The sequence below is a fragment of the Elephantulus edwardii genome, unplaced genomic scaffold (genome assembly GCF_000299155.1).
Source record: "Elephantulus edwardii isolate Elephantulus edwardi_28Jun2011 unplaced genomic scaffold, EleEdw1.0 scaffold00262, whole genome shotgun sequence".
Taxonomy (NCBI): Eukaryota; Metazoa; Chordata; class Mammalia; order Macroscelidea; family Macroscelididae; genus Elephantulus; species Elephantulus edwardii.
Genome location: NW_006400012.1, coordinates 1,128,303 through 1,155,985, shown reverse-complemented (window position 1 = coordinate 1,155,985; position 27,683 = coordinate 1,128,303). Strand labels below are relative to the sequence as shown.

Genomic DNA, 27,683 nt, shown 5'->3' with positions numbered 1-27,683 from the left:
ATATGTGATGTCTGTGTTCACCTTTTTGAGGAAACGCCAAACTACCTTCAAGAATGGTTATACCATTTTACAGTCTCACCAGTACTGCATGATAGTTCCAGTCTCTCCACATCTTCTTCAGCATTTATTTCTTACTGTCCTGTTAAACTTTGCCACTGCTACTGGGGTGAGATGGTATCTCATTGTGGTTTTGATTTTCATCTCTCTTATTGCCAGTGATTTTGAGCATTTCTTCATGTGTCATTGGCCATCGAGATGTCCACCTTTATGAAAAATCTTTTCATATCTTTTGCCCATTTTGTTATTGAATTATTAGTCTTTTTCTTGTAGAGGCCCTGTAGTTTTCTATAAATTTTCATTGTGCATTTCTGGCTGTATTTCCAAAGCTATTTTTGCCATAGGCTAGGCCTTCTGAGTTTGGTCCATATTGTCTCTTAAGATCTTTATTATTTTGGGCTTTACTCTTAGGTCCCTGATCCACATTGAGTTGATTTTTTTTATGTGATCTGTGATGTGAATCCTGTTTGAGTTTTGCAGGTAGATGTCCAGTTTTGCCAGCCCCATTTGTTGAAGAGATTGTCTTTCCCCCATTTAATTGGTTTTGATAGCTTGTCAAATACAAGTTGACCATAGGTAGATGAGTTACTGTCCGGGTTCTTAGTTTGTCTGTCATTGTACCTTCCTGTTTCAGTTACTGAGAATGTGTAGTAGATTTTGAGATCAGAAAGTATTATGCCTCCCACTTCATTTTTCTTTTTCAGAAGAGCTTTGCTTATTTGGGGTCTCTTTCCTTTCCAAATAAATGTGCAAGTTGCCTTTTCTATCTCTTTGTATTATTGTTCCTTGTAGTAATATTTTGTAGCTTTCCTTATAAAGGGCTTTTGTGTCTCTAATTACGTTTATTCCCAAATATTCCATCTTGTAGTTCCTATCATAAATGGTATTGTTTCTTTTTCTCTGGGGTTTGTTTGTTTATTGCTATAGAGAAATCTCACTGATTTTTATATAATGATCTTGTATCCTGTCAATCTGCTAAATCAGTCTACTAGGTCTAACAGTCTTTTCTTGCATCTTTATAGTTTCCTGTGTACACATATTGTACACACATATTGTCTGCATATGTTGTTGTTGTTGTTGTTATGTGCCGTCGAGTCGCCTGCGACTCATAGCGACCCTAGTGACCCTATAGCAACAGTTTTACCACTTCTTAGCCAATTTGGATGCCTCTTACTTTTTTCTCATCTTAATTTTCCTAACAAGTACGGCCAATACAGTATTGCATAGGAGTGTGACAGTGGGCATTCTTGTCTTGTCCCTATTCACAGGGACCTTTAGTCCTTCTCCATTGAGATTGATGTTGGCTCTTGGTTCACATGTATACTTTTCACTATGTTCAGGAAATTCCTTTCTAGTCCTATTTTGTTGAGTGTCTTCAATAGGAAGGTGCGTAGGATTTAGTTGAAGCCCTTTTCTGCATCAACTGATAGGATTATGTGGATCTTTTTCTTTGCTTTGTTAATGTGATGAATTATATTGATCATTTTTCTTATGTATGTGTTTTTCTCATATAACAGGTTTTGCATACCTGTTATGAATCCCACTTGGCCATGCTTAATTACTTTTTAATATACTGTTGGATTCTATTGGCAGGATTTTGTTAAAGATATTTGCGTCTATGTTCATAGAGGTATTAGTCTATAATTTTCTTTTTTGGTAATGTCTTTGCCTGCTTTTGCTGTTAAGGTTATGCTCGCTTCACAGAATGACTCTGGGAATGTTCCTTCTTTTTTATTTTTATTTAGGTGATTTAAGTAGAATTGGTGATAAATCTATTCTGAAAACTTGCTGGAATTCACCTATGAAGCCATCTGGGCCAGGATTTTTTTTTTTGGGGGGGGTGTGAGGTGGGGATTGAGAAGAGTCTTTTTATGAACTCAATTTCTTCTTTTGTGATGGGTCTGTTCAAGTGTTCTACATCTGTCTGTGTCATCCTGGGTAGGGTGTTGGTTTCTAGGAATTTGTCTATTTCCTCTATTAGGTTTTGTTATTGTTAGGTGCCATTGAGTGGAGTACGACTCATAGCGACTCTGTGTCCTGTCCTGTGCCATCCTCTCAATCCCTGACATACTCAAGCCCATTGCAGCAGTCACTGTGCCAATTCACCTGGTTGAGGATCCTCTCCTTTGCTTTCCCTCCACCTTTCCAACCATGGTGTCCCTCAAAGGAATAGCCTCTCCAGAAACATGCCCAAAGTAAGTGAAATTTTATCATCTTGGCTTCCAGGGACCACTCTGGCTACACCTTCTCCAAGACATATCTGTTTGTTCTTTTGACAGTCCATTGATATTCAGTGCTTTTCTCCAACACCACAGTTTTAAAAATTTTAGTTCTTTGTCTGCCAACTTTATTCATTTTCCAGCTATCAGATGCATAGAAAGGGAGTTAAAAGACCATGGCCTGAATCACCCACTTCTTAATCCTCAAAGTGGCATCTTTCCTCTTCAATAATTTAGAGAATCCCTTACTGCAGACTTCCACGATACAATATGTCTCTTGATATCCTGACTGCTGGTACCAAGTATATTGATTGTGGATCCAAATAAGATGAAGTTATTGACAGTTTTAATTTTTTTTCTCCATCTATCATGTTGCCTGTTAGTTCACTTGTGAGGATTTTTGGCTGACACTGAAAGTATCATATGGTCATATGACCATATGACCCTATGACACAGGAAGTACCATATGATCACAGGCCAGTGGTAACAAAGGAAGATGTTTAAGCTGCACTAAAGCCATTGGCAAAAAAATAAGGTCCTAGGAATCAATGGAATAACATTTGACATGTTTAAAATGACAGATGCAGCCCTGGACATGTTCACCAGTCTCTGCTTGGAAATTTGGAGGATACTTGCTTCATCAGTTGACTGGAAGAGATCCATTTTTGTTCCCAAGAAAGGTGGTCCAACAGAATGTAGAAATTGTTGAACAATTTCATTAATACTGCCTTGCAAGCAAAATACTACTGCAGGTTATTAAAAAACAGCTAGAACAAGACTTAGAGAACTGCCAGAAGTTCAGCCTGGAGTTGACTGTGTCACCAGGGATATTGTTGTAATGTCAGATGGATCTGGGTTGAAACCAAAGAACACCAGAAGAATGTCTGTCTGTGCTTTCTTGACTCTATGGATATAGCATCTGACTGGATAATGACAGATAATGGCTAACATTGAAAAGAATGGGAATCCAGAACAATTGATTGTGCCTGTGTGAAACCTAGACCGAGACCAAGAAGCTGTTGGGCAACAAAGCAAGGGAACATTGTATGGGTTAAAATTAGGAAAGGTGTGTGTCAGATTGTATCCTTTCTCCATAACTTTTTAATCTCTATGCTGAGCAAATTCTTTGAGAAGCTGAACTTTGAAGAAGAATGTAGCATCAGGATCGGAGGAAGACTCTTTAAAATCTTTGTTATACTGATGCCACAACCCTGCTTGCTGAAAAGAAGGAGGACTTGAAGCATTCGCTGAAGAATGCTAAGTACTGCATCCTTCAATATGGATTGCATCTCAACATCAAGAAAACAAAAATCTTTACTTTTCCCTCTAGATTTTGACAAAACTTATTAAAGAATAGCTTTTCATAATAAGTTACTACTGATTTAATTTTAGTGGCTTCTATTCTGATGTCACAGCTTTCATTTCTTATTTGAGTTATTTGTGTTTTCTCTTCTCTTTTTTTAGGTTGCCAGTGATTTGTCTATTTTATTGACCCGTTTGAAGAATCAGTTCCTGGTCTTGTTGATGGTTTCAGTTGTTTTTCCATTTTCTATCCCATTATTTTCCACCCTTCTGTTTGTAATTTCTTTTAGAGGCTGTAGGGTTAGATCGTTGATCTTTTTCTGTTTGATGGAGATATTAAGTCTTTAATTTTGCTCCTTTCTTCTTTCTTTATGTGTTTCCTATTGCTATGAACTGGCCCCCCTGAAGATTGTTTTAGCTGTATCTCACAAGTGTTGATTGATACATTGTATTTTCATTTTTTTTCATTCGTCTTAAGGAACTTTTTTATATCATTTTTTATTTCTTCAGCAACTCAGTAGTGCTCAAGCAGGGTGTTACTTACCTTCCAAGTAGATGGGTTTTTTTATCCTCTTGCTGTTAATGTCTAGTTTTATGGCCTTGTGGTCAGAGAAGATACTTGGTATTATTTCAGTGTTTTTCAATTTGTTGAGATTTGCTTTGTGTCCTATGATATGATCAGTTCTGCAGAATGTACCGTGTGCACATTCAGAAGAAAGTAAATTGAGTTTTAGTTCTGTGGAATAACTCTAAATACATCTGTAATATCCAATTGGCCAATTGTATAGGTTAGTTCTTGTGTATCTTTGTTGAGTTTCTTTTGAGTTGACCTATTGTTGAGAGTGTTGTATTAAAAGTCTACTACTGTTGTGATACCGTCTGTTTATTTCTTCAACTCTGTTACCCATTATTTTGTGTCTTTTTCATGCCTGTCATTGTGCATAGATGTTAAACAAGACTGTGTCTTCTTGCTCTGTATTGTGCCTTTAATCATTATATAGTGCTTTTCCTTATCTCTTATGATGCTTTTCATCCTGAAGTCTATTTATTGCCACTCCTGCTTTTTTGTGGCTACCATTTGCTTGGTATATAGTTTTCTAGCCTTTGATTTTTAGTCTTTTACCTCATTTCTTAGATGTGTCTCTTATAGGCAGCAGACTTCTTTTATCAATTCTGCTACTATTTTCTCTTAGTTGCCCTACCAAAAATGTCCCTGGTGGTTCTGAGCGGCTGGTGAGAATACTTGCTTGGTGTAATGCTCCCCTTCCCAGAACCCCCTTCTCCTTAAAGTTCCAGCAGCTCCTCTGATGACGTCGCCTTAAGTGACTTTTGTGTCCCTCGCTCTGCAGATCCTGCATTTTGTTGTCATTGCTCACCCTTCCTGTTGACTGTGAGGGTGCTATGTGACCATCCTGAGTCCCTTTTCCTTTGCTTATGTTATCCAGTCTGCCTGGAATATACTCTCCTGCTGCTTTTCTCTTATCTGGTTCTCTTGTCTTCACAAGCACACTCACCCCTCATATGTACTACATGATGTTCAGCGCCACCTTCAGGGAGTCCTTCTGGATGTAGCCTCAATCACTATGGGATTTTACAAAAGACACATAGTAGAATTGTTTGTGTGTGTTTATTTTTCTTCACTGTACTCTAACATTGCCATGGGAAAGTCTGCTGTGAGGGACCTCTCCAAAGTACTGAAGAGCAATGGTGTCTCTCTGGAGACTAAGGTGTGTCTGATACAGGCCATGGTCTTTGCAATCATTTGTTATGCATCAGAGAGTTGGACAGTGACCAAGGAGGATAGAAGGAGAATTGATGCCTTTGAGCTGTGGTGCTGGAGAAGAGTATTGAGAATACCATGGACTGCTAGGAAAATAAACAGATTCATCCTGGAAAGGGTTAAACCAGGTGGCTCCTTGGAGGCAAGGATTCTGAGGCTCCATCTAACATACTTTGGACATGTTGTGAGGAGAGACCGATCCTTGGAGAAGGACATCATGCTTGGGAGGGTGGAGGGACAGCGCAGGAGGGGAAGGCCCTCTATGAGGTGGATTGATTCAGTGATTGGGGTAATCGGGATGGGTGTGTGGGAGACAGTGCAATTGGCACAGGACAGAGCAGAGTTTAGGGCTGTTGTACATAGGGTCACTATGAGTCACAAGCAACTCGACGGCACATAACAACACAACAACAACAATACTCTAACACTTTGTAAGCACTTGAAGGGCAGGGCTGTGCCTTGTATCTTCAGTCATTGACACAGAACCCTTGATAGACCCTTGAATGGAGGGATAGTTGCTTTACTTGAACAATTCAGGGCCTCTCATCAAGCTGTTCCCTCAGCCTAGCACATGTTGACCAGAGATACCCATTTGTCTTTTCTTCCTTTGAGAAGTGATCCTTGATTATCTTAATAGTCCCCTCATAGTGCAATGGTTAATAATTCAGGGACTAATTGAAAGAAATGAGTCTTCCATTAGCTCTGAGAGAGAAGAAACCTGGAGATCTGTGCTTGTGAAGATTATAACCTAGAACTTCATGAAATAAGTAAAGAGAGGGTGGACAGGCAGAGGTGCATGAGAGTTCCAGACAGTAGAGGTAAATGTGATTACATACACAATCCTGCGTTGTTGTTGTTGTTGTTGTTGTTAAGTGCCGTTGAGTCGCAGGCGACTCATAGTGACCCTATGAAGGAGAGTCCTCGATGCTTGGGTGCCTTTCATCCTCTTTCCAGGTTCATAGGGTTTCCTGAGGCAAGCGATTATGGAAGTGGATGCCACTCCTGCTCCCAAGCTTGTTTTAATCAGGGAGCTCCACCCTACTCTCTGTCTGCATTGGGTAGCCAACCATTAACACATTTGACACATCATTGTCACAGTGTTCAGCCTCACAGCAACCAAAAGTGACCGCAGTAGGCAGCTTGTACACCAGGGCTATACGACCTAGAGGAATGTCTGAACCAAAACAATGAAAGACAGGCCTGAGGGCCGCGGTTTAAAAGTCTCCTACCTTTGGCTTGGTAGCATCGCTTTCTGTCCACTGGGCCAGTTGATCTCTCTCTCTCTGTTGATATTATTGTTGTTAAGTGCCGTTGAGTTGCAGGTGACTCATAGCGACCCTGTGAAGGAGAGTTCTCGACGCTTGGGCTTAAAGCCATCTGCTGCCTTAAACCCTAGACCAAGCCTGACTTGCCTGGCTCCTGGAGGCAGAGTAGTCCTTCATGTCTGAAAACTGCCACAACACCCATGCACACAGCCTGCATTATCGGTAGTAAAACATTATGGCCACATAGGCAGGCAAAATTAACAATCGTAGGCAAGTGAAAAATACTACATTCATGTACATACATAGATGTGACAGATGACATTTATACATGTGTATGTGCTACAGATATATCCATATGTAATGGAACTAACAGGGAACAAATTTATGTAAGCTTCTTAGCCATAATCAAACACCCTGCGAGAATGAGGCCATGGGGTGCAGGACCATGGACCAGGGGACATCAAGGTCATTGTACTTAACATAGCCCACAAAACAATGCTCTGTATTCTGCTTTGGTGGGTGTTATTTGGAGTCTTAGAAGCTTGCAAGGATATACCAAAGGTGTAGCTATTTGTTTCAAAGAAGAGAGAAGAAAATACAAGACATCTAGAAAACATTGGTCCGAATTACTGAGGAACCTCTGGAACCTCGACTTCCACAGCCCTGGAACCAGAAGAACTAGGTTGTTGCTCTGGAACCAGAAGAACTAGGTTGTTGCTCTGGAACCAGAAGAACTAGGTTGTTCCCAACGACCCCTGCTTCCTGCCATGAATTGGATGGCAATGGAGAGTCCAAGACAGTTGGGAGAATGTGGGACAAACCGCCAATCAGAAAAATGACCACGCATGGTGCCATGTCCTGAGGCATAGATGCTTTTGAACTTGGCTTGCACAATGAAATCAGGAAGTTCATATAAGTTATTTCCTAGTTTGTTTCCTCCTAAGAAAGGGCATGTTGTATGGGCAGACCCTTGCATGTCTGTATCAGTGGTGACTGCTGACTGGTTGAAAATGAGAAGCAAGACTATTCATCTGACCAGTTTTCTCTTGAAGTCATTTTCATCATGATGATGGCGAGACTCGATTGTTTGTTTGTCAATTTCAGACATTCCTAAGGAATAAAAATGTGAAAATTTTACTGATTTCATAGAGACTGGTGGAGACCCACCCTCCACCCCTGAAATGTGTCCTTTGGCATCCTTTGAGCCTGGAACTTAACATTGCTACCCAGCTTTCAGCCAAGTAATTGATAGACCTATAAAGTCAACAGGAAGACTAGAAGGTACTCAAATACAGTAAGCAATGTAAAATTGAAAGGACATCATTTGCCTATAAAGCTCAGAAAGCAAGAAAAGAGAGAGGGATAAATGGAGGAAAATTATTATGGGGGAAGTAGGAAGGGTGCTGTTACATTTCTAGGACTTGTACTCAGTGTCGTAAAATGAAATATGAATGAATGGTTGAATAGAAAACCAGTTTGCTCTATAAACTTTCACCAATCACAATAAAAAGATTCAAGAAGAAAGGGGGGAAAGCAGCAGCCTGGATAACTCTGTGGGGCTGTTTTGACAAGCTCGCTTTGAGCAGGAATCAACTCCGTGGCCATAATCATGGTCTCTTAATAGCACTCGCTCTGCATGCCATCTGTGTATCAGTACCTGGCATTTCATTTGTGTGTGTTCACCATTTCCCCCTTGTTGGTCTAGAATGTCAGCTCCATGAGTGAGTGCACTTCATCACTGTTCATTTCAGAAGTGCCGCTTGATCACTGCTTGTCTCTCAGAGCGTCTTGATGAATGCTCTTTCAGGAAGCTCTTTCACACCCTGCAGGTGTGACCTGACCCATGGGATGTGCGATGGGATTCCTTCCTTTAACCTCAGCCAGGGTGAGAGCTCTCAGGGTGGCGTCCTGCTAACTAACCAGCTGTTGGTGCACTAAAAAGGCAACTAAAGGCAGTCTCAGTTCCTGTGAGCCCGTCCAGTGGCCAGAGCTGACGTTAGCCCAGTCCTGGGAGCTTTTCAAAACTTGCCAGTAAGCCCACAAGTGTACTTCTTGGTTCCTATTCTTCCTCTCTGTTTTCAGTCAGATTCTTTTTCTCTCTTGAGAGAACGTACTGTTCTCCCACCCCATTTCCTCTTTAGTGGCCTCCTTTCCTTCATTTGTACCAACAATGATAGATTTCTGGAGAACCAAGTCCCTTACCACAAAGCTGACTCTGGTTCCTGATATCCCTGTGGGCTGCAGAGCAGGACGGCTCCGTGGGGTTCCCTGCCTGGAACCCTTACGGAAGCAGCAGATTGCCTGGCCTTTATTCTCTGGTGCCACAAAGTGGATATGAACTTCCAACCTTTAAGTTAGAATTCCAGAGCAAACTAATGTTTGGACCCAGGGGCCTTAATAGATTCTTAACGTAACCTAAATTTATTGAGGCTCTATCCCCAGCTTCAGGCTTACCTTAAGATGACAGCACAAAAAGACTGTAAAGGGGGGGGAGGGGGAAGTCCTTGTCAAAACACATTTGGTGAAATCTGTGTTTATAGTGAATATTGCCACTATGATCAGAAAACTCACAGGGTGCCGATTAAAACAACACAATTTTTTTTCTTTTTAGTTTAGAGTTTGTATTTTCTTATTTTAATTTTTTTTTTCTGCTTCTAGTTTTCCTCTCCCTCCCTTCCTCTGGCCCTATGGGGAGGCATGTTGTTGTTGTTGATTGTCTTTGAGTCAAGCATGACTCTTAGAGACCATATGAACAAAAGGCTTGAGGCCCCTGGACAACTACCAACAATTATCGAAGTTCACTGAGTTTCCAGAGGCATGTTGTTTAAGAAGTGGATGTCACTCCTGCTCCCAATCCTGTCATAGTATGTTATTGTTATGTGCCATTGAGTTGCCTGAGATGCATAGTGACTCAATGTACAGCACCTCTGAACCCTTCCCTGTCCTGAGCCAGTCTCACTAACTCCAACACACCAACCCCCATTGCCCCAGTTACTGTATCAATCCATTCATCTGGGGTCTTCCTCTCCTGAGCTGTCCCCCCACCCTTCCAAGCATTATGTCCTTCTCCAAGGACCAATCTCTCCTGGCCACCTGCCCAAAGTAAGTGAGGCAGAGATTCAAAATCCTAGCCTCCAAGGAGAAACTTGGTTTCACCCTCTCCAACACAGACCTATTTGTTTTCTTGGCAGTCCATGGTATGTTCAATACTCTTCTCCAGCACCATAATTGAAGGCACCTATTCTTCTGTCATCCTTAGTAATTGTCCAACTTTCTGAAGCATAACAAGTAATTGAGAAGACCATGCCTGGATTAGGCACAACTTTGTATCTAGACTAATATCATTGCTCTTCAGCACTCTGGATAGATCTATGACAGCAGATTTTCTCAGTGCAATTCTTTTTCAATTTCCTGACTGCTTGTTTTGAGAGTGTTCCAAGCAAGCTGTAAATGCTAACAACCTCAATTTCTTCTCCATCTATCCTGGTGCTGCCAGTTAGCTCAGTGGTGAGAATCTTTGTCTTCTTGATGTTGAGCTTCAATCCATATTGAAGACTACAGTCCTTGACCTTTTGCAGCAACACTCCTCCTCATAAAGCCCTGCCTCTGGAATGATCTGTTCTGCATACAGATTGAAAAGGTATGGGGACAGGATGCATCCCTGACACATTCCTTTCCTAATTTTGAACCATGCAGTGTTCCTTGATCTGTTCTGAGGACTGCTTTTCCATCCAACTATAGGTTTCATATAAACACGATCAAGGCATACGCATAGAGTTTTTGGAAAAGACAAAAGCCGTAGAGAAGAAAATAGTAACCTTTCATGCCAGAGATACCTAGTAGTAACATTAGTTCTATCTTTCCCCTACCCGGTGTCTGTCTGTCTGTCTGTCTGTCTGTCTCTTTCTCTCTCTCTCTCTCTGTGTGTGTGTGTGTGTGAAAGAGAGAGAGAGACCATGTTATTGTTGTAGGTGCCATTGGGTTGAGTACGACTCATAGACACCCTGTGAACAACAGACCTGGATCCTGTCCTACCTTGTGCCATCCTCACCATCTCTGACACACTTAAGCCCATTGTTGCAGTCATTGTATCTGTCCATCCTGCTGGAGGTCTTCCTCTCTTTTGCTGACCCTTCCTCTTTCCAGGCATGGTGTTTGAAGGAATTGGTTATATAAAATATGTTTTCTGTTATAGTTTTGTCATTTTAATTGCAAAGATAATCAATCACATGGGTTATAAAACATGCACATAGCATTGAGGAGTAGAAAGTAAGAATGAATGGGAAATGCCCCCACCCGTGTCACTTAGGAGCTCTCTTCCCATTGACCCTACGATGCATTTTTAACTCCATCACTTTTTGGTTTTTCAATCCAGGCACCTTAGGGGCCTTTTATGCAATGGTGTGTTATCAACATGCCATTAGCTAGAGGAGAACCTGTGTTTTCAGACCACTCCCTTTCTTAGTGCCCATCTTTCTCTAATTTGACCTCAGTTTCATTCCCACCTGAAGAATGAATAAGTTAAATGCATAAGTTGAGGCGTTTTTAACTGCACCCCCCGTTTGTTTGGGTTTTGTTTTTTTTTTAATTTAGGTTGTTTATTTTTCATTTCAATGAACATCTACAGAGATTTTGGGATTCGATTTTTTAAAGGAAAGTGAACACTCCAATTTTTTGAGTCCACTTCCGAGCATGACAAACTGAGTTTCTTCTGCAGTTCTTTTGTGCTTGACAGCCCTGCATGTTCTAGGCCTCATCTGGTCATCTTTAAAAGTTGACACTTGTTTTGAGAGTAGTGCTGCTCTCCATGCCCCCAGCACCTCACATCCAGCCCCACCCTCACGGCCACTCCCACCTGTTAGCCACACTCAGGGTCTCCTGTCGTGGGACTATGCCTTCATACACAGCTCATTCCCATTCTGAAACTTCTGAATAGAAGATGCTTATGAACTGGGGACAGCTGTCACTATAACATTTAACTCCTTGAAGACTAAACATGATAGGTGTATGATTAAGAAACTTGTAATATCCGAGATGCCCCATCTGAGACGTGTTTCTGCTCATTGATCTGGGCTGCTGTCCCCTGTATATCTAAGACGCCTGATCACCCACAGTGCTGATCCACCTGTGCTTAGAGAGTGTGTCCATGGGTGGTTTATTGTCTTCTTATCACTGACATCTCTCCCCTTGCTTTCCAGACAGCCGCCTGAAGCTCAGCCAAGCCCAGGGGAACCTGTCAGTGCTGGAGACCCAGCAGGTGCAGCTGGAGTGCACGGTCCTGAACCGCACCAGCCCGGCCTCCCAGCTCCTAGTGGAGTGGTTTGTTTGGAAGCCCAACCACCCAGAGCGGGAGACCGTGGCCCGCCTCAGCCGGGAAGCCACCTTCCACTATGGAGAGCAGGCCGCCAAGAACAACCTGAAGGGGCGGTTGCACTTGGAAAGCCCGTCCCCCGGCGTGTACCGGCTCTTCATCCAGAACGTGGCTGTGCAGGACAGCGGCACCTACAGCTGCCGCGTGGAGGAGTGGCTGCTCAGCCCCAGCGGCGTGTGGTACAAGCGTGCGGAGGACACTTCTGGACAGACAGCAGTCACAGTAATGCGGCCAGGTGAGTAGGATTGTCCCCAGGTCTCCACCCACTGCAATGTTTTCCCTTTAAGTGTAATACTTCAGCTCTGGATAAAGCAATTACTTACTAAGTTAATTAATAGGCCCTGAGTACAGAAGGAGTCATAGTGGTGCAGTGGTTAATTGCTTCGCTGCTAACTGAAAAATCAACACAGGAACCCTCTGGGTCAGTTCTCTTCTGCCCTGTAGGGTCACCATGAGTGGACCTTTGAGCTGCTGCAAAATGGTTCATTAGTTGCCTCTGGAGACAAGCCTGGCAGACACATCTCTTGCTCAGAATTTGGACCCATGCAGGACACCAGCAGAGGTACCTTGCCTCGTGGTGGAGACTGGCACACATTCAGAACAGGATGGGCAGGTGCCATTTGAGTGAGCACCACTGCCTGCTTACTTACTCCTGGGGGCAGAGCCACATTTGCAAGAGATCTGGTTTCTGTTCACCATGACTAGACTGTTTCAAACAGATTTGAGACCCTGGCTATAAATCAGAATTGACTAGGCAGCAAGGGTTTTTAATGAGTTGGGTGGAAAAAACAGTCACTGCCAAGTTAATGCATTTGTCCACTAACCACAAAGTCGGAGGTTCAAGTCTACCCAGAGGTGTCATTGAAGAAAGCTCTGGAGATACAGACAAATCAGCCACCGAGAAATAGACACACGATGGGGTCCCTGTGAGTCAGCACCAATTCAGCAGCAGCTGATGGTGGGATGTATTAATAAATCATTTACAGTTAATTATGTGAGCAGTTACATTATGCATTTGTATTCAGAATATTCTCTCTCTCTTTCTTCTCCTGTTAATGGGAAAGTGTGCATCTGGCTTTGGCTCACAGTGATCCTGTTCCTCAACTAGAATGAAATTTGACAGTGAATTATTCTAGGGAAAAGAAACACAGTATTTCCCTAAAGTCGGTTCCAATTCTTAGTGCCACTGCATGACAGAGTGAGCTGTCCCATAGGAGTGCCAAGAGGGAGCTCTGGTTTTCTTGTAGGTAAGGAGTTGTGCTGCCAGCCCAGAGATATGTGGTTCAAATTCACTAGCTACTCTATGTGAGAAAGATGGGCATTTTTAATCTTTACAGAAGCAGGTTACCTGCCTCATTGTTCTCCCATGGACCAACTGCTGGGTTTGAACCATCTACCTTGTAGTTAGCTGTTGAATACTTAACTACTTATACCCCTTGGGCTCCTTAATTATTCCAAAACATAGACTATTTTACTTTAGCAATATTGATTTGGACATTTGCTTATACATAGACCTTGTAACAAGGATCATGTGGTTAAAAAAACTTAATCTATTAATGATGAGTTTTCAGTGGAAAAAATCGATTTGCATGTTTTAAATAAGGGAGAGGGGGGATAAGTTATGTGTAACTGTCACACTCTCACCTCCTAATTATTTTTATTGGTACTAATGAGTGTTCTGTGTGGCCTTTCACTTCTCTTGTCTTTATTGCTGTTTCTGAGATGCTTAAATGCCTCTCAGAAGCTTAAATGCCTGTAATTGTCACATCTAATAGTTGTTACATGTGCAAACATGTAATTAGAAGCCAAGGTGTGCTGTAACTCTGGCCTTTGACAGCATCCTTTATCTATAATTGAACTCAATGTCAGTGGTCTTTGTGAGGATGCTGAGGATGAACAAGTTTGACTTGTGTCTTTTTGAACTTCCCCCCCAAGCACCCTGATCTTCAGGTTTACTGTCCTCAGCCCCGTTAGAACTTTACATAACATTTCACGCTTGAATAGAACAGCTGCTTTTGTTGTTGGACCACTGGCACTTTGCACCACGTCATAGAACATGCTTGAGTGCGAGGAATACACCCTTTGTTACAGGAAAGGGACACTGTCACACTCACTGAGTCTAACCTAAGCTGCTTGGGAAACCACCTCCAGTGATTTGAGTTACTCATATTTCCCATGAGCTGAACAAAGACCTCAGCCAACAGACCATAATGTTTTTGCATCTGGCTTTTGTTTTCTTTCTACTTTGCCTTCTTTCGATGCTGCTGCTTTCCCCCCTCTGAGGTAAAATTATAGTGATAATGGCCGCTGAGCCTCGCCCTACTCATGTTGCAAATCACCAGTCTGCAGACTCTAAGGTCCCTGGTGGAGTGGGAGGACACGGATGGTAAACATGCCCGATAGACCCTATCCCGTTAGGAGTTTGCCTTGCAGTCCTCAGACTCTGAGTGGTAGATGCTGCTGGCTCCTTTTACTACTGTAGCCAGAAGACTCCTGCCACATAAAAGCGGACAGGTGCTGTTAGCCGGTTTCTGTCCCACCATGCTCTGTGTTCCCGACATGGCCCATAATCCTTCCATGGCCTGTGGGACATAAATCACCTACCACCATTCTTAGCCTCTCAGGTGTCTTAGGAAGCTACTTTCCCAGCTATAGTACATTCTCCTGCCTGGTGGGGATCTGTGTAACCCTGTGAATCTGAAGAAATGGCTTCCCCTCACCAATCCTACCATCAGAGTCTACACAGGACATGTGTGTCCCACGTGATTATACCAAAATCTATATTACCTTAAAAGGATATTTTAAATCTTATTTCAGTGTGCTTTATGTAACTGAAAATACCTGATTCTTAGCATAACTAGCATAAAAAAAAATACAAAGCAGAGACAATTCAGTAGTGAAAAAATAAAACCGATATTCTGACTCTGTCTCCTTGTGTAGCCAGGTGAGCTGACCCAGACCAGGTTCAGTTTCCTTTCTCCTTGATGCCCTTTTTAATTTCCTAATTATATAGGTTGATTATGCAGATTACAAAATATTCAGAACACACAAAAGGACATCATCTCTAGTAACACCAAATGTAAGCATCCACTGCTACTAATTTATTCTCTATTCTTTGGTTTTTGCCTTGTATATTCATTCTGAGTGTCTCTTTGTAAATGAAATGAAGTACTTTCTCTTTTTTTGAAAATATTTTTATTGGTTTCCGTGTAATTCTTTTGTATTATATTTCATTCATATGTATTGTGTTTTATACAAGCTTTCATTTGTATTGTGTTTCATACAATCATTCATAAATGTTCTATTTTTACATTGTTTTTAATTGGTTTGCTTTTTTCCCCAACTATGCTGGATTTGGTTTATTTGTATACTTTTTTTAATTTAAATGGGTTTTTTATTAATGATTTTTTAAATGCAACATATATTTTCGCAGCAGATTCTTTCCATTTAATTTTTCCCCATTCATTCATTGTTGCACATTTTCCAACCTGACCACTCCTCCCACAGTTTGTTTTTGAAGAAAAAAAGATTTCTTTCATTGTTATACAATACCTTACCTGGAGTCCACAGTCACTTTAATATGCATCTTTTTCTGTAATCTTGTCATGAAAATAATACCTAATCCTATATTCCTTCTAAACAGTTCTCTCCCTCATCTGTTTCAATGCAATATACATTATTTATCCCCTTTTCTTAGGTTCCCGCAAACCCTGATGTCAGTTCCGTTTAAAACAGTGGCACTATGCAGTATTTGTCCTTTTGTGACAGAAGTCACCCATTTTGTATAATATTTCATGAGTTCTTTGTTTTTCAGTGCAGCGTAGTATTCTATTGTGTAAATATACCACAGCTTCTCTATCCATTCATTTGTTGATGGGCACTTGGGTTGTTTCCAACTCTTTGCTATTGTGAACAAAACCACAATAAACATGGGTATGCCTATATCTGTTTGGGTGGCAGTTCTGTTTTCTTTATGGCATATCCCCAGTATTGGAATTGCTGGGTCAAATGGTAATACTATTTCCAGTTTTTTGAGAAAGCACCATTCTGCCTTCCATAGTGATTGCACCATTTTACGTTCCCACCAAAAATGAATAAGGGTTCCAGTTTCTCCACAACCTCTCCAGCGTTTGCTGTTTGCTTCTCTGTTGAATTTTGCTGTTCTTACTGGGGTAAGATGATATCTCATAGTTGTTTTCATTTGTATCTCTCTTAGAGCTAAAGATTTTGAACATTTCTTCATGTGTTTATTGGCCATCTGAATGTCTTCTTTGGTGAAGTGTCTGTTCATACCCTGTGCCCATTTTTCAGTTGGATTGTTTGCCCTTATCTTGTTGTGGTGCTTGAATATTCTTCTATCAATTCTAGATATAAATCCCTTATCAGACATGTCATTTACCAAATATGTTTTTCCCAGTCTGTGGCTTCCCTTTTTACTCTCTTGGAAGGGTTTTTGGATGTGCAAAGGGATTTTATTCTTGGAAGGTCTCATCCATCTATTTTATCCACTCCTGATTATAGGTTTTTCAGAATGCTTGGAAGACTGTTTATGTTGTAGATTAGGGCTTCTAGAGTTCTTCCAAGCTTTTCTCTAATGAAGTTTATAGTCCTTGATTTTAGTCCTAGGTCCTTGATCCACTTTGAGTTGGTTTTTGTGTATGGAGTGAGGTGTGGATCTTCCTTGAGTTTTTTACAGATAGTTTTCCAATTTTGCCAAAATCATTTGTTAAAAAGGCTGTCATTTACTCACTTAACTGATTCAGCTCCTTGTCAAAAATCAGGTGGCCAAAGGTTGATGGGCTGATAACTGAATTCTCAATTCTATTCCATTGATTTATGTGTCTGTCATTGTACCAGTACCATGCTGTCTTGACCACCATGGCAGTGTAGTAGGATTTTGAACCAGGGGGTGAGATGCCTCCTACCTTTGTTTCTCTTTTTAAGGAGTCCTTTGCTTATCTGGGGCCTCTTTCCATTCCAAATGAAACTGAAGATTGCCTTGCCCATCTTGTCGAAGAATGAAACTGGTATTTGAATTTAGATTGCATTGAATATTTGCCTTTGGTAAATTGCCTTTGGTAGTATTGTCGTTTTTCACAATATTGAGTCTTCCTATCCATGAGCAAGGGACATTTTTCCACTTCTCAAGGTCTCTTTATGTTTTTTGTAGAAATGTTTTGTAATTTTCATTGAACAGATGCTTTGTACTTCTAGTTAGTTTTACTCTCAAATATTTAATCTTGTGATTAGCTATTGTGAAGGGTATTGAGTTTTTTTAGCTCCAGCTCTATATTCTCTTTGTCACTGTGGAGAAATGTATGTTGATCTTGTATCCTGCCACTTTGCTGAATTGGTCAACTATGTCCAGTAGTTTTCTTGCTGAGTCTTTAGGGTTTTCTAAATATACTATCATATCATCTGCATATAATTTTACCTCCTCATTGCCAATTTGGATACCTCTTATTTCCTTCTCTTGTCTTATTGCTATCACTAAAACTTCTAATACAATATTGAATAAGAGAGGTGATAGTGGCCATCCTTGCCTAGTTCTTGTTCTCAAAGGGAATGCCTTTAATCTCTCTCCATTGTGAACAGTGTTTGCTCTCAGGTTAGCATATATACTTTTTACTATGTTAAAGAAATTCCCTCTAATCCTATATTTTTGAGTGTTTTAATCAGGATAGGATTTTGGATTTTGTCAGAGGCCTTTACTGCATTAATTGATAGGCTCATGTGATTCTTTTTTTGTGTGTGTGATTCTTGTTCTTTGCATTGTTTATATGATGAATTACCCTGTTTTTCTTAGGTTGGACCATCCTTGCATACCTGTTATGAATCCCACTTGATCATGGTGAATTCTTTTTTTCATGTATTGTTGGATTCTATTGGCAAAGACTCTATTGAGGATTTTTGCATCAGTGTTCATGAGATATATTGGCCTATAGTTTCTGTTTTGGTGGTGTCTTTACCTGGCTTTGGTACAAAGGATATGTTTGCTTCATAGAATAAGTCTGGGAGAAATCCATCTTTTTCTATTTTCTGAAATAGTTTAATGTTTGATAAAATTCACTTGTAAAACCATCTGGTCCAGGGCTTTTTTTGGTTGGAAATTGTTTTATTACCTTTTGAATTTATTCTTTTATAATGGATCTGTTCAGGTGTTCAATTTTGGTTTGTGCCAGTTTAGATAGGTTGTGAATTTCTAAGTATTTGTTCATTTCCTCTAGGCTTTCATATTTGTTTGAGTATAGTTTTTCATAGAAGAAGTTCAGGCTGCTTTGAAAGAAATGGCAAAAAATAAGGCTCCAGGAATAGATGGTATACCAATTGACATATTTCTGCTAACAGATGCTGGCCTGAATGTGCTCACCAAGTTGTGCCAAGAAATCTGGAGAACAACCAATTGGCCAACTGACTGGAAGAGATCTGTATTTGTTCCCATCCCAAAGAAAGGTGACCCATAAGAGTGTGGAAACTATAGAACAATCTCATTGATTTCACATGCAAGCAAGATTCTACTGAAGATTATCCAAAAATGACTGGAACAGCACATCAGCAGAGAACTGCCAGATGTCCAGTCTGGGTTTAGAAGGAGTCATGGTACTAGGGATATTGTAGCTGATGTTAGATGGATCTTAGCTGAAAGCGGGGAATACCAGAGGAATGTCTATCTGTGTTTCATTGACTATGCAAAGGCATTTGACTGTGTGGATCATAACAAACTGTGGCTGATTCTGAGAAGAGTGGGAATACCAGAACACTTGATCATGCTAATGAGAAACGTATACTTGGACCAGGAGGCAGTCGTCAGAACAGAGCAAGGGAACACTGCATGGTTCAAAATTGAGATGGGTATACGCCAGGGATGCGTCCTATCTCCATACCTTTTCAACCTGTATGCAGAACAGATTATCCGGAAGGCTGGGCTCTATGAGGAGAAATGTGGAGTCAAGATTGGTGGACGATTTATCAACAATCTGCATTATGCAGATGACACAACTCTGCTTGCTGAAACTGAAGAGGACCTGAAGCACCTGCTGCAGAGGGTCAAGGACTGCAACCTACAATATGGATTGAGGTTCAATGTCAAGAAGACAAAGATTCTCACCACGGGCCAATTGGCAGCATCAGGATGGATAGTGAAGAGATTGAGATTGTTCACAGCTTCAGTTTGCTTGGCTCCACAGTCAACACTCTTGGCACCAGTAGCCAGGAAATTAAAAGGCATGTTGCCGTGAGAAAATCTGCTGTTAGGGACCTCTCCAAAGTACTGAAGAGCAGTGGTGTCTCTCTGGAGACTAAGGTGCATCTGATACAGGCCATGGTCTTTGCAATCATTTGTTATGCATCAGAGAGTTGGACCAAGGAAGATAGAAGGAGAATTGATGCCTTTGAGCTGTGGCCCTGGATAAGAGTATTGAGAGTACCGTGGGCTGCGAGGAAAACAAACAGATTCATCCTGGAAAGGGTTAAACCGAGTGGCTCCTTGGAGGCAAGGATTCTGAGGCTCTGTCTAACATACTTTGGACATGTTGTAAGGAGAGACCAGTCCTTGGAGAAGGACATCGTGCTTGGGACAGTGGAGGGACAGTGCAGGAGGGGAAGGCTCTCTATGAGGAGGATTGATTCAGTGACTGGGGTAATTGGGATGGGTGTGTCAGAGACAGTGCAATTGGCACAGGGCAGAGCAGAGTTTAGGGGTGTTGTACATAGGGTCGCTATGAGTTGCAGGTGACTCGATGGTCCATAACAACAGCCATGGTTAGCCTTTTTAGTTTAGTTGGTTCTGTTGTGACGTTGTCCATTGCATCTCTAATTCGGATTGTTTGTTTCTTTTCCTTCTTTTCTTTTGTTAGTTTTGCTAGTGGTTTGTCAATTTTATTGACCTTTTCAAAGAACCAATTCCTAGTTCTGTTGATTGTTTGAATTGTTTTTTGGTTTTCTATTTTATTTATTTCTGCTCTAATTTTTATAATTTCAGGGTTTTTAGAGGGCTTGGGGGTTTTCTTGCTGTTCTTTTTCAATTTGTTGGAGATGTTGGGTTACCGAGTCAGTGGTCATTTTTTCCTGCCTTTTGATGTGTTTGCTTATTGCTATAAATTGACCTCTAATTACTGCTTTGGCTGTTTCCCAGAGGTTTTAGTAGTGGTGTTTTCATTGTCATTTGTTTCAAGAAACTTTTTAATTTCATTTTTTATTTCTTCTAGTACCCATTCATGTCCAAGCATGGTGCTTGTTCAGCTTCCAAATGTATGGTTTTTTTCTCTGTTATCCATTTCTATTTTGTACCATTGTGGTCTGAGAAGATGCTTTGTATTATTTCTGTTTTTAAATTTACTGATGCTTGCCTTGTGACCTAAAATGTAATCTGTTCTAGAAAACATTTCATGCACATTGGAGAAGAAGGTATACTGTGCTTTTTGTGGGTGCATTAGCTTATAAACATCTATGAAATCGAGTTGGTTTATTTTGTGGTTTAATTCTTTAGCATCTTTGTTGAGTTTCTTTCTGGTAATTCTAACTTTTCTTGAGAGTGGTGTATTGAAGTCTCCAACTCCTATAATAGTGTTGTCTATTTCCTTTTTCAGTTTTGTTAATGTTTGTTTTATATATTTTGCAGGTCTTTCATTTGGTACATATTTATTATTGTTATGTCCTCTTGTTCTATTGACCGTTTAAGAATTATGTAGTGACCTTCCTTGTCCTTCGTGATGGTTTTTCATTGAAATTTATTTTATCAGAGATTAATATCGCTACTCCTGTTTTTTTCATTTGCTTGTTAAATTTTTTTCCCACCCTTTTATTTTTAGTGTTTATCTTTGCTATGAGTTGCAAGCGACTCAACGGCACATAACAACAACAACAATTTTCATTTTTCAGGTGTAGACAACATATTAATGGATCTTGAGTTTTTATCCAATCTGCTGCTCTTTTTTTCTTCAGTGATGCATTTAAACCGTTCACATTCAGTGTATTTATTGAAAGGCAAGGCTTTATTGCTATCATTTTGTTGCGTTCTTTTTGATGTTGTTAAATGGTTTGCGTTTATGTGATTTACCTCCTGCTCAACACTTTGTGAGTGTTTACCCATATCATTTAAATTGTTCCATAGCCACCATTTTTACAGGGAAGGACCTCTGATGGCATAGTGGTTAAGTTCGCAGCTACTAACAATAAAGTTGCTGGTTCAAACGTATCAATTGCTCTGTGGAAAAAGGAGGTGGCAGTCCACTTTCCAAAATATAACAGCTTTGAAAGTCCTGTGGGGCAGTTCTCCTCTGTCCTGTAAGGTCACAACAGACTCAATGGCCACAAAATTTTACTTGTTTTATTAAATGGTTCTTGGTAATATGATATTCATTATTTTGATGTGCTTTTAAATATTTTCCCCCACTCCCTGAGGTAGAAAGTGAACATAGAAAGGACATGAAATACTAGAGAGTCCTGTTAAGAACATAATCCCCTTCTGTTGAATAAAGAAGACCATTTACTATGTAAGGTGTTTTTCTCCTTCCTTCAGCAAGTGGCAGCTGAATACATTTAAGCTTTGCTCAGACAGCTGGGAAAGAGAGACCGCTACATTCATCACACACAGACCGGGAGTTGTGGTCTTGGTAGTAACTATGGAGCTGTTAGCAGAGTGTGTAGGCAGGAACTCCTTTTTGTGACTCGAGCCTGGGAATGGGTATTACAGTCTGAACTGAAACAGGGAAGCAAGTCGGTAGACAAGTGTGTTGAGGACACACAGGGAGGTTGTGAGGTGGTGGAAATTTAGTTCATTTTAAAAGGTTTAATTGAGCCATTAATGCTGACAAGGCATTTCTAGAAGCCAGAGACAAACTTAAGTGGTTAGAAGAGAATATGAGAAAAGGGGAGAGAAGCAGAGGGAGCTCATCTAGGGTAATGGAGTGTCTGATGAGGTCTCTGACCATTTTGCCACTTTGCCTTAATGGGTTGTATCTTGTCCCATCACCCAGAGCCACCATCTCTGATGCATTAAATAGTTTCCAGGAGCCTTAGAGACAGAAGCACCCTAGACCACCCCCAGTCTGCTGCGGAGCTCTCTGATGGTTATAGGGGTGATGCATCACAGTGCTCTGTGGAAGGTTGGTGATGGATGAGGGAGTAGTGAAGACCCCTGTGAACCAAATTCATCTTCCCTACCCTGCTGTTCTCTAGCATGTTCTCTGTGTGAGAGTTGGGCTGATGCTGTGCTCGCCGCTTGTAGATTGATGGCATTGTATAGTGAGATTCCAGACAGGGTATGGGGGCTCAGAGAGGCTGGAAAGAGCCCCACACATGCACCGTGCATGCCAGTTTGACCCAAGATGGAGCTTGGGAAATGCCCCTGTTGAATTTTCATCCAAATAGACTGATTTAATTCCCTGATTTTTGTTGAAGGAAATTAGCATCTTTCAGGAAAATTTTATAAAGAGAGTGAAAGGGAAGGCCTCTGAGGAGTTAGGGAGTGAATTGTTTATAAACTTCACAGTAAGCAAAACAAAAAAATGATTTATCAGGTGGTGGTGGTGGTGGGGTGTGTGTGTGTGTGTATGTGTGTGTGTATGTGTGTGTAAGAGAGAAGGAGTGAAAAGGGTTGACACAGGTGGAGATGGCATCCCCTCTGCAAGGTGCCTCACATGGTGGATCTCCATCTGCAACTCTTATGTCCCTGGTCACCTGTGACACTCTCCACTGAGGTCCATGCCACATCCTCCTGAGAGGTCCCAGCTCTAAGGAAGGGTCCCTGAAGGCTCATTACTGACTGAGCTCCCTGGAGATAGTATTTATCTCCTTGGCATTCAGTCTGCCTTGGGCAGCAATCCGTGAGTACACAGTTAAATGTTAGCTGTTACAAAGGGCATACAGTGACTATATGTATTCCTTCCTCCCCAGAACCACTTAAGCTGCTCCATTACCAGCTTTTTTTTATGTTTTTCTGCAGACACTCTATGAAAATATAAATATGGGGGGGGGACAAAATTATGTATTTTTTTTCCCCTGCATCTGACAGTGACACAAAATACTCCGTGTTCCATGCTCTAACACATTTTCTTGACTGTCTTTCCACATGTTGTACAGCCTCACTCTTTCTCATATTCTGGTTAGCTCTCTTTGAAGCACCCCCAAATCATGACAACATGCAAGAGAGAATGAAACCTTTCCCTGCCCCATCACACCCACATCCTCACTGGTGTACTGGACCATTTCCATAGGGTTTTCAGAGGTAGAGTGCCAGGCCAGGAATTTTTGTTCTGGAAACTCCACTAAAATCTCTTGAGCTTCATAGAAGCATGAAAGCTTCCACTGACACAGAGGTGATGAGTCTGCCTGAGGTGCACTGTCTAGGAATCCAACCTGAGTCTCCTTCACTGAAGGCGAGAATTCTGCCGTTGACCCATGTTTGTAGATGTCTGGTATTCCATTGTGTGGGTATCATTATAATGTATTTATTGATAGACACATTGCCTTGAGAAAAGAAATTAAACAGCCTTTTCCATGTCCCTGGCTGTTCCCAGATGCCGCCCTGCAGGTGGACACAGTTGTCCCCAATGCCACGGTGACCGAGAAGGCAGCTTTCCAGCTGGACTGCAGCATTGTGTCTCGCTCGAGCCAGGACTCCCGCTTTGCTGTGGTCTGGTATTCCCTGAGGACTAAAGCTGGAGGGAAAGGAGTCAGCCCTGGCCTGGAAGAAGAGGAAGAAGAGGGGGAGGAAGAGGAGGAAGACCCAACAGATCGGACAGCCCTGCTGAGTGTGGGCCCAGATGCCGTCTTTGGCCCAGAGGGCGGCCCCTGGGAAGGAAGGCTTCGCTTCCAGAGGGTCTCCCCACTGCTCTACCGGCTCACGGTGCTGCAGGCAAGCCCCCAGGACACCGGTAATTACTCATGTCGGGTGGAGGAGTGGCTGCCCAGCCCCCAGAAAGAGTGGTACCGGTTGACGGAGGAGGAGTCTGCCCCCATCGGCATCCGCGTCCTGGACACAAGTGAGTCTGTCCCACCTCTAGAGAAAGGATGTCACTGTTGCCTCCAAGTCTGTCTAGAAGGGAAATCCCAAGCTTGATTGTGGGTAAATAAGCAGCAGTCTTAACTATCATGAGTATTTATTCATAGGAGTAAGTATTAGGAGCCAACTCATGGTGCTTGCTCTTTGGTCACTCGAACAGCAAGTCAGGATAGAAATAAAATGTATGTTATTCCATATAATCTTTGTAATGGGCTGAAAGGTCTTCTCGATTCTGTTATGGTTAGATTTCATTCTCCAAGCAGGAGAGCTCTGGTGGCATAGTGCTTGGGGGCAGGTGTGTTGTTAACCTAAAGGCAGCTCCTCTCTGGGGGTTCGAATTCACCAGTGGCTTCACAAGAGAAAGATGGGCAGTCTCTTCCTGTGTTGACTTACAGCCTCTGAAAACCTCCTGGAAGGTCAGTTATGAGTCGTTCTGACTTGATAGCAGGGAGAGTATGAGTCATGGTCTCTCTGTAGTGAATTATCAAGTGCTTTAGAATCACAGAAAAGAAGGAAAAAATGGAATCTTAGTCTCCCAATACCATACTCTGAGGCTCCTGGGTCATTTTGCAGTGTGGTTTGTTGTATAGCTTGACTCTGAGGTTCAGGTAGGTTTGCAGAGTCAGTTGGAAAGACATTTCTAGAAGGGTAGCAATGGCTGGAGAGCTGGAAAGAGCTTATCTATAGTCTAGTTCATTATTTCCTGCTGCCACAGAGTGGCTCTGAACACGTTTTCATTTTCCTGTGAACAGAGGCTTGTTGGCCTGAATGATTTGTTCTAACATAACATGCTTCCAGCAGAATGTGAAAGCATCAGACTGAAAATGGTACTTATTATTAATTGTTGTTGTTTTGTGCCATCAAGTCAAAACTGACTCATAGCTGAACCTCCTCTGGGTTTTCAGAGGCTTTAAATTGCATGGATCCTTCTCCCATGGGCAGCTAGTGAATTCAAACCAGTTTCCTTTGGGTTGGCAGTGCAACTCCTTATGTACTAGGCCATGAGAGTTCCCTAGTAGTAGTTGCAGCCCATAATGCAAATTTTTTCCTATATTTTGAACTTCTTTTTAGGTTCACACATTTTGCCCAGTAAGCTTGGTTCACATTATGTCAGCATTTCTTTTCCTTGAGCACCTCATATTTATATTTATATTAGATAAAACTACATGAAATTGAATTTTTGTGGGTTAGGACTGGTTCACTATCAGTAATTTCATATACTTCAGAAATCTATTAAGGTGGAGTGGGTATTAAGTTTTCTTTAAAAATACTGATCAGCAGCTATGCAGCTATGCAGTAAAAGATAGAGTAGCTAAAAGCTAAAATATACACAGAAGCTAAAAGCTAAAATATACACAGAACAGCTAACAATCTACTGAATTAGACTGCATTGTATCTGCCCATCATGGGCACCTATGCTTATTAAGCTTAATAGCACTTAGAGGCCATTGCCATCAGCAGCCTTGTTTTACAAAGAGAGTGCAAGTTCTCCCCTCCTGGGCAGTGGCTGAAATCTAGCACATCCTAGAGTGTCCTCAGCCTGGGATTTCACATGCCTGGCTTCTTTATCCTCTATTTCTAGGTAGAGCTAACACTGTGGGGGTTTTGCAGCCACAGGTGCACTATGGATATCTGAAAATGGGCAGTACAGTATTTTAGTTCATAGTGTTCATCAGGAACAGGGGCTGGGGATGGGGTCTGATTATCTCTAAAGAAGGGTGTTTGCAGCAGAACTGGGTGTGGAGGGCCCGAGATCTAACCAGACAGGGAGTTCAGGCAGGACTGGGGCAGCATCTTTATCACCGCAGCTGCAGTCCAGTTCACAGTCAATAAGTTACACTTTATTGTAGGCTTTCCAAGTAGGAATAATGACTCACAGCAGAAAGTGAAAGCATTACTTGGTTTGAGCTTCCAACAGTGTTAGAATTGAAAGCCGGAACATTATGAGAATAAGTATCCTGCCCACCATCGGTGATAGCGGGAGGGTGGGCTGGGGCAGGGGCTCTGTGAGGGGCCTCCGTTGGGTTGGGCAGGGTCTCCAGGAAGAAAGCCCTCATTGTCTTGTCTTTTCAGGTTCTACCCTCCAGTCCATCATCTGCTCCAATGACGCCCTCTTCTACTTCATCTTCTTCTACCCCTTCCCCATCTTTGGCATCCTCATCATCACCATCCTGCTGGTGCGCTTCAAGAGCCGGAACTCCAGCAAGAACTCGGAAGGGAAGAACGGGGTGCCCCTGTTGTGGATCAAGGAACCACACCTCAACTATTCCCCCACCTGCCTGGAGCCCCCTGTGCTCAGTATCCACCCGGGAGCCATAGACTAAGGAGGAGGCCCCCCTTTGGACACCACCGTGGAGGGGTTGGGGCTGCCCCTCACTCCCTCTTTCTCTGTGATCGAACAGTTGGCAGCACTCAAACTCTGGAGTGCCCACGCAGAAAATGGTCAGACTTGACAAGTTTGAAAAGTTTCCGATGAGTCACAGAGACGGGCTGCCTTCAGCTGGCGGTTGGTTGGTTCGCTGTTGCACACAGATGTCGTGATGCTGCCGTTATAGGTTTCTTGTTTTGTTCTTGGTAATGTAGTGAGTAGCTCCAGGTGCCTCGTCTACTCACAGATTTATATAGTATTCTCAGCTAGATGTTACAGGGGTTCTTATTCTTTGTAATGTACTCTTTTTAAAGCCCATGGGTTTACCCATTTGGATTTCGTAATGTCGTGGACAATCTCTTCACAAATAACCAATCACAAAAGGAAGGAGGAGCTTTATGGTGGCCAGGAATCGCTTCCAAGCTGTTTGGGTTTTGCACACTTGAAAATGCCACCCACGTTTCAGAACACACCCAAACTTTTTTTTTTTACTTTTCATAATGAAACTTGAAAATTATGTGTAGTGTTGAACCCAGTTTGTATTTTATCTTTCCTCTCAGCCAGAGTTGTTGAAACCACTTTGTAGTCAAGATGAAAGTGTCGAACTCTGCTTCAAAGAGCTGTGTGTGTACAAGGGACATGCTGCGTAACCCCAGCAGGAGTGGACCCTGCCGGCCAGCCTGTCTGTCCAGGAGGCACAAAAGGCTTCATCTCAACCTTGCCAAGAAAAAAAAAATAAGAAAACTTTCTCAGAGAACAGGTCACAAGCTTCAGACAGCACACGCTTCGGAGCCGAAGTGGGCAGAGAGCTGTATTCAGCAGCTGATTTTCAGATTGATCGGTTCTGCGAGGGCAGTGGCTCACTGAGAGTGGTGTGCGGGTGGGCTTTGTCTTCAGGTGCTTTGCCAAACTCATAGGGAAAGTGTCCAGTGAGCTGAAAGAGGCACTGTGCTGAGCACACAGGCCGAGGCAGCCACTGTAGTCACCCCAGGAAGGCTCCAAGAAGAGTGGGGACAGGGAGGTCTCCAGGGCCTGGCATTGGAGGCAGAACTACCTCCCTGTGATATAAAGACTTAAATTTCCTTCCTCCTTCCAATTTGACTTTCCTAGAAAATACTAGCATTTCCCCCATTCATCATTTGTTTCTCTCAGGTCTCCCAGCCATAAGAATATCAGAGCAGGGAGGTCCAGTCTCAGCCCCTTCATCATCTGTACAACTTACCTCCTCTCCCCACAAAGTAACCATGTGGCAGTATCTGTGGGGTTTTTTTCCTTTCCCTTTCTTGGATCTTGTGTGTGGTTTTAGATTACTTAGTT

The 27,683-nt window shown here is 42.1% G+C and overlaps 1 protein-coding gene across 2 annotated transcripts in view; it reads left to right on the top strand.

The window, feature by feature from the left end:
- IGSF3 (immunoglobulin superfamily, member 3) overlaps nucleotides 1-27,191 on the top strand; it is a 137,269-nt gene extending 110,078 nt beyond the window's left edge. Inside the window, exons 8-10 of one of the 2 annotated variants that reach the window (XM_006899574.1) lie at nucleotides 11,822-12,229; nucleotides 23,514-23,978; nucleotides 26,072-27,191. In XM_006899574.1, the coding sequence (XP_006899636.1) occupies nucleotides 11,822-12,229; nucleotides 23,514-23,978; nucleotides 26,072-26,322 (1,124 nt within the window). In that variant the 3' untranslated portion in view covers nucleotides 26,323-27,191. The remainder of the gene's footprint in view (nucleotides 1-11,821; nucleotides 12,230-23,513; nucleotides 23,979-26,071) is intronic. The other variant, XM_006899573.1, reaches the window with a different exon arrangement.
- The last annotated feature ends 492 nt before the right edge of the window (nucleotides 27,192-27,683 follow it).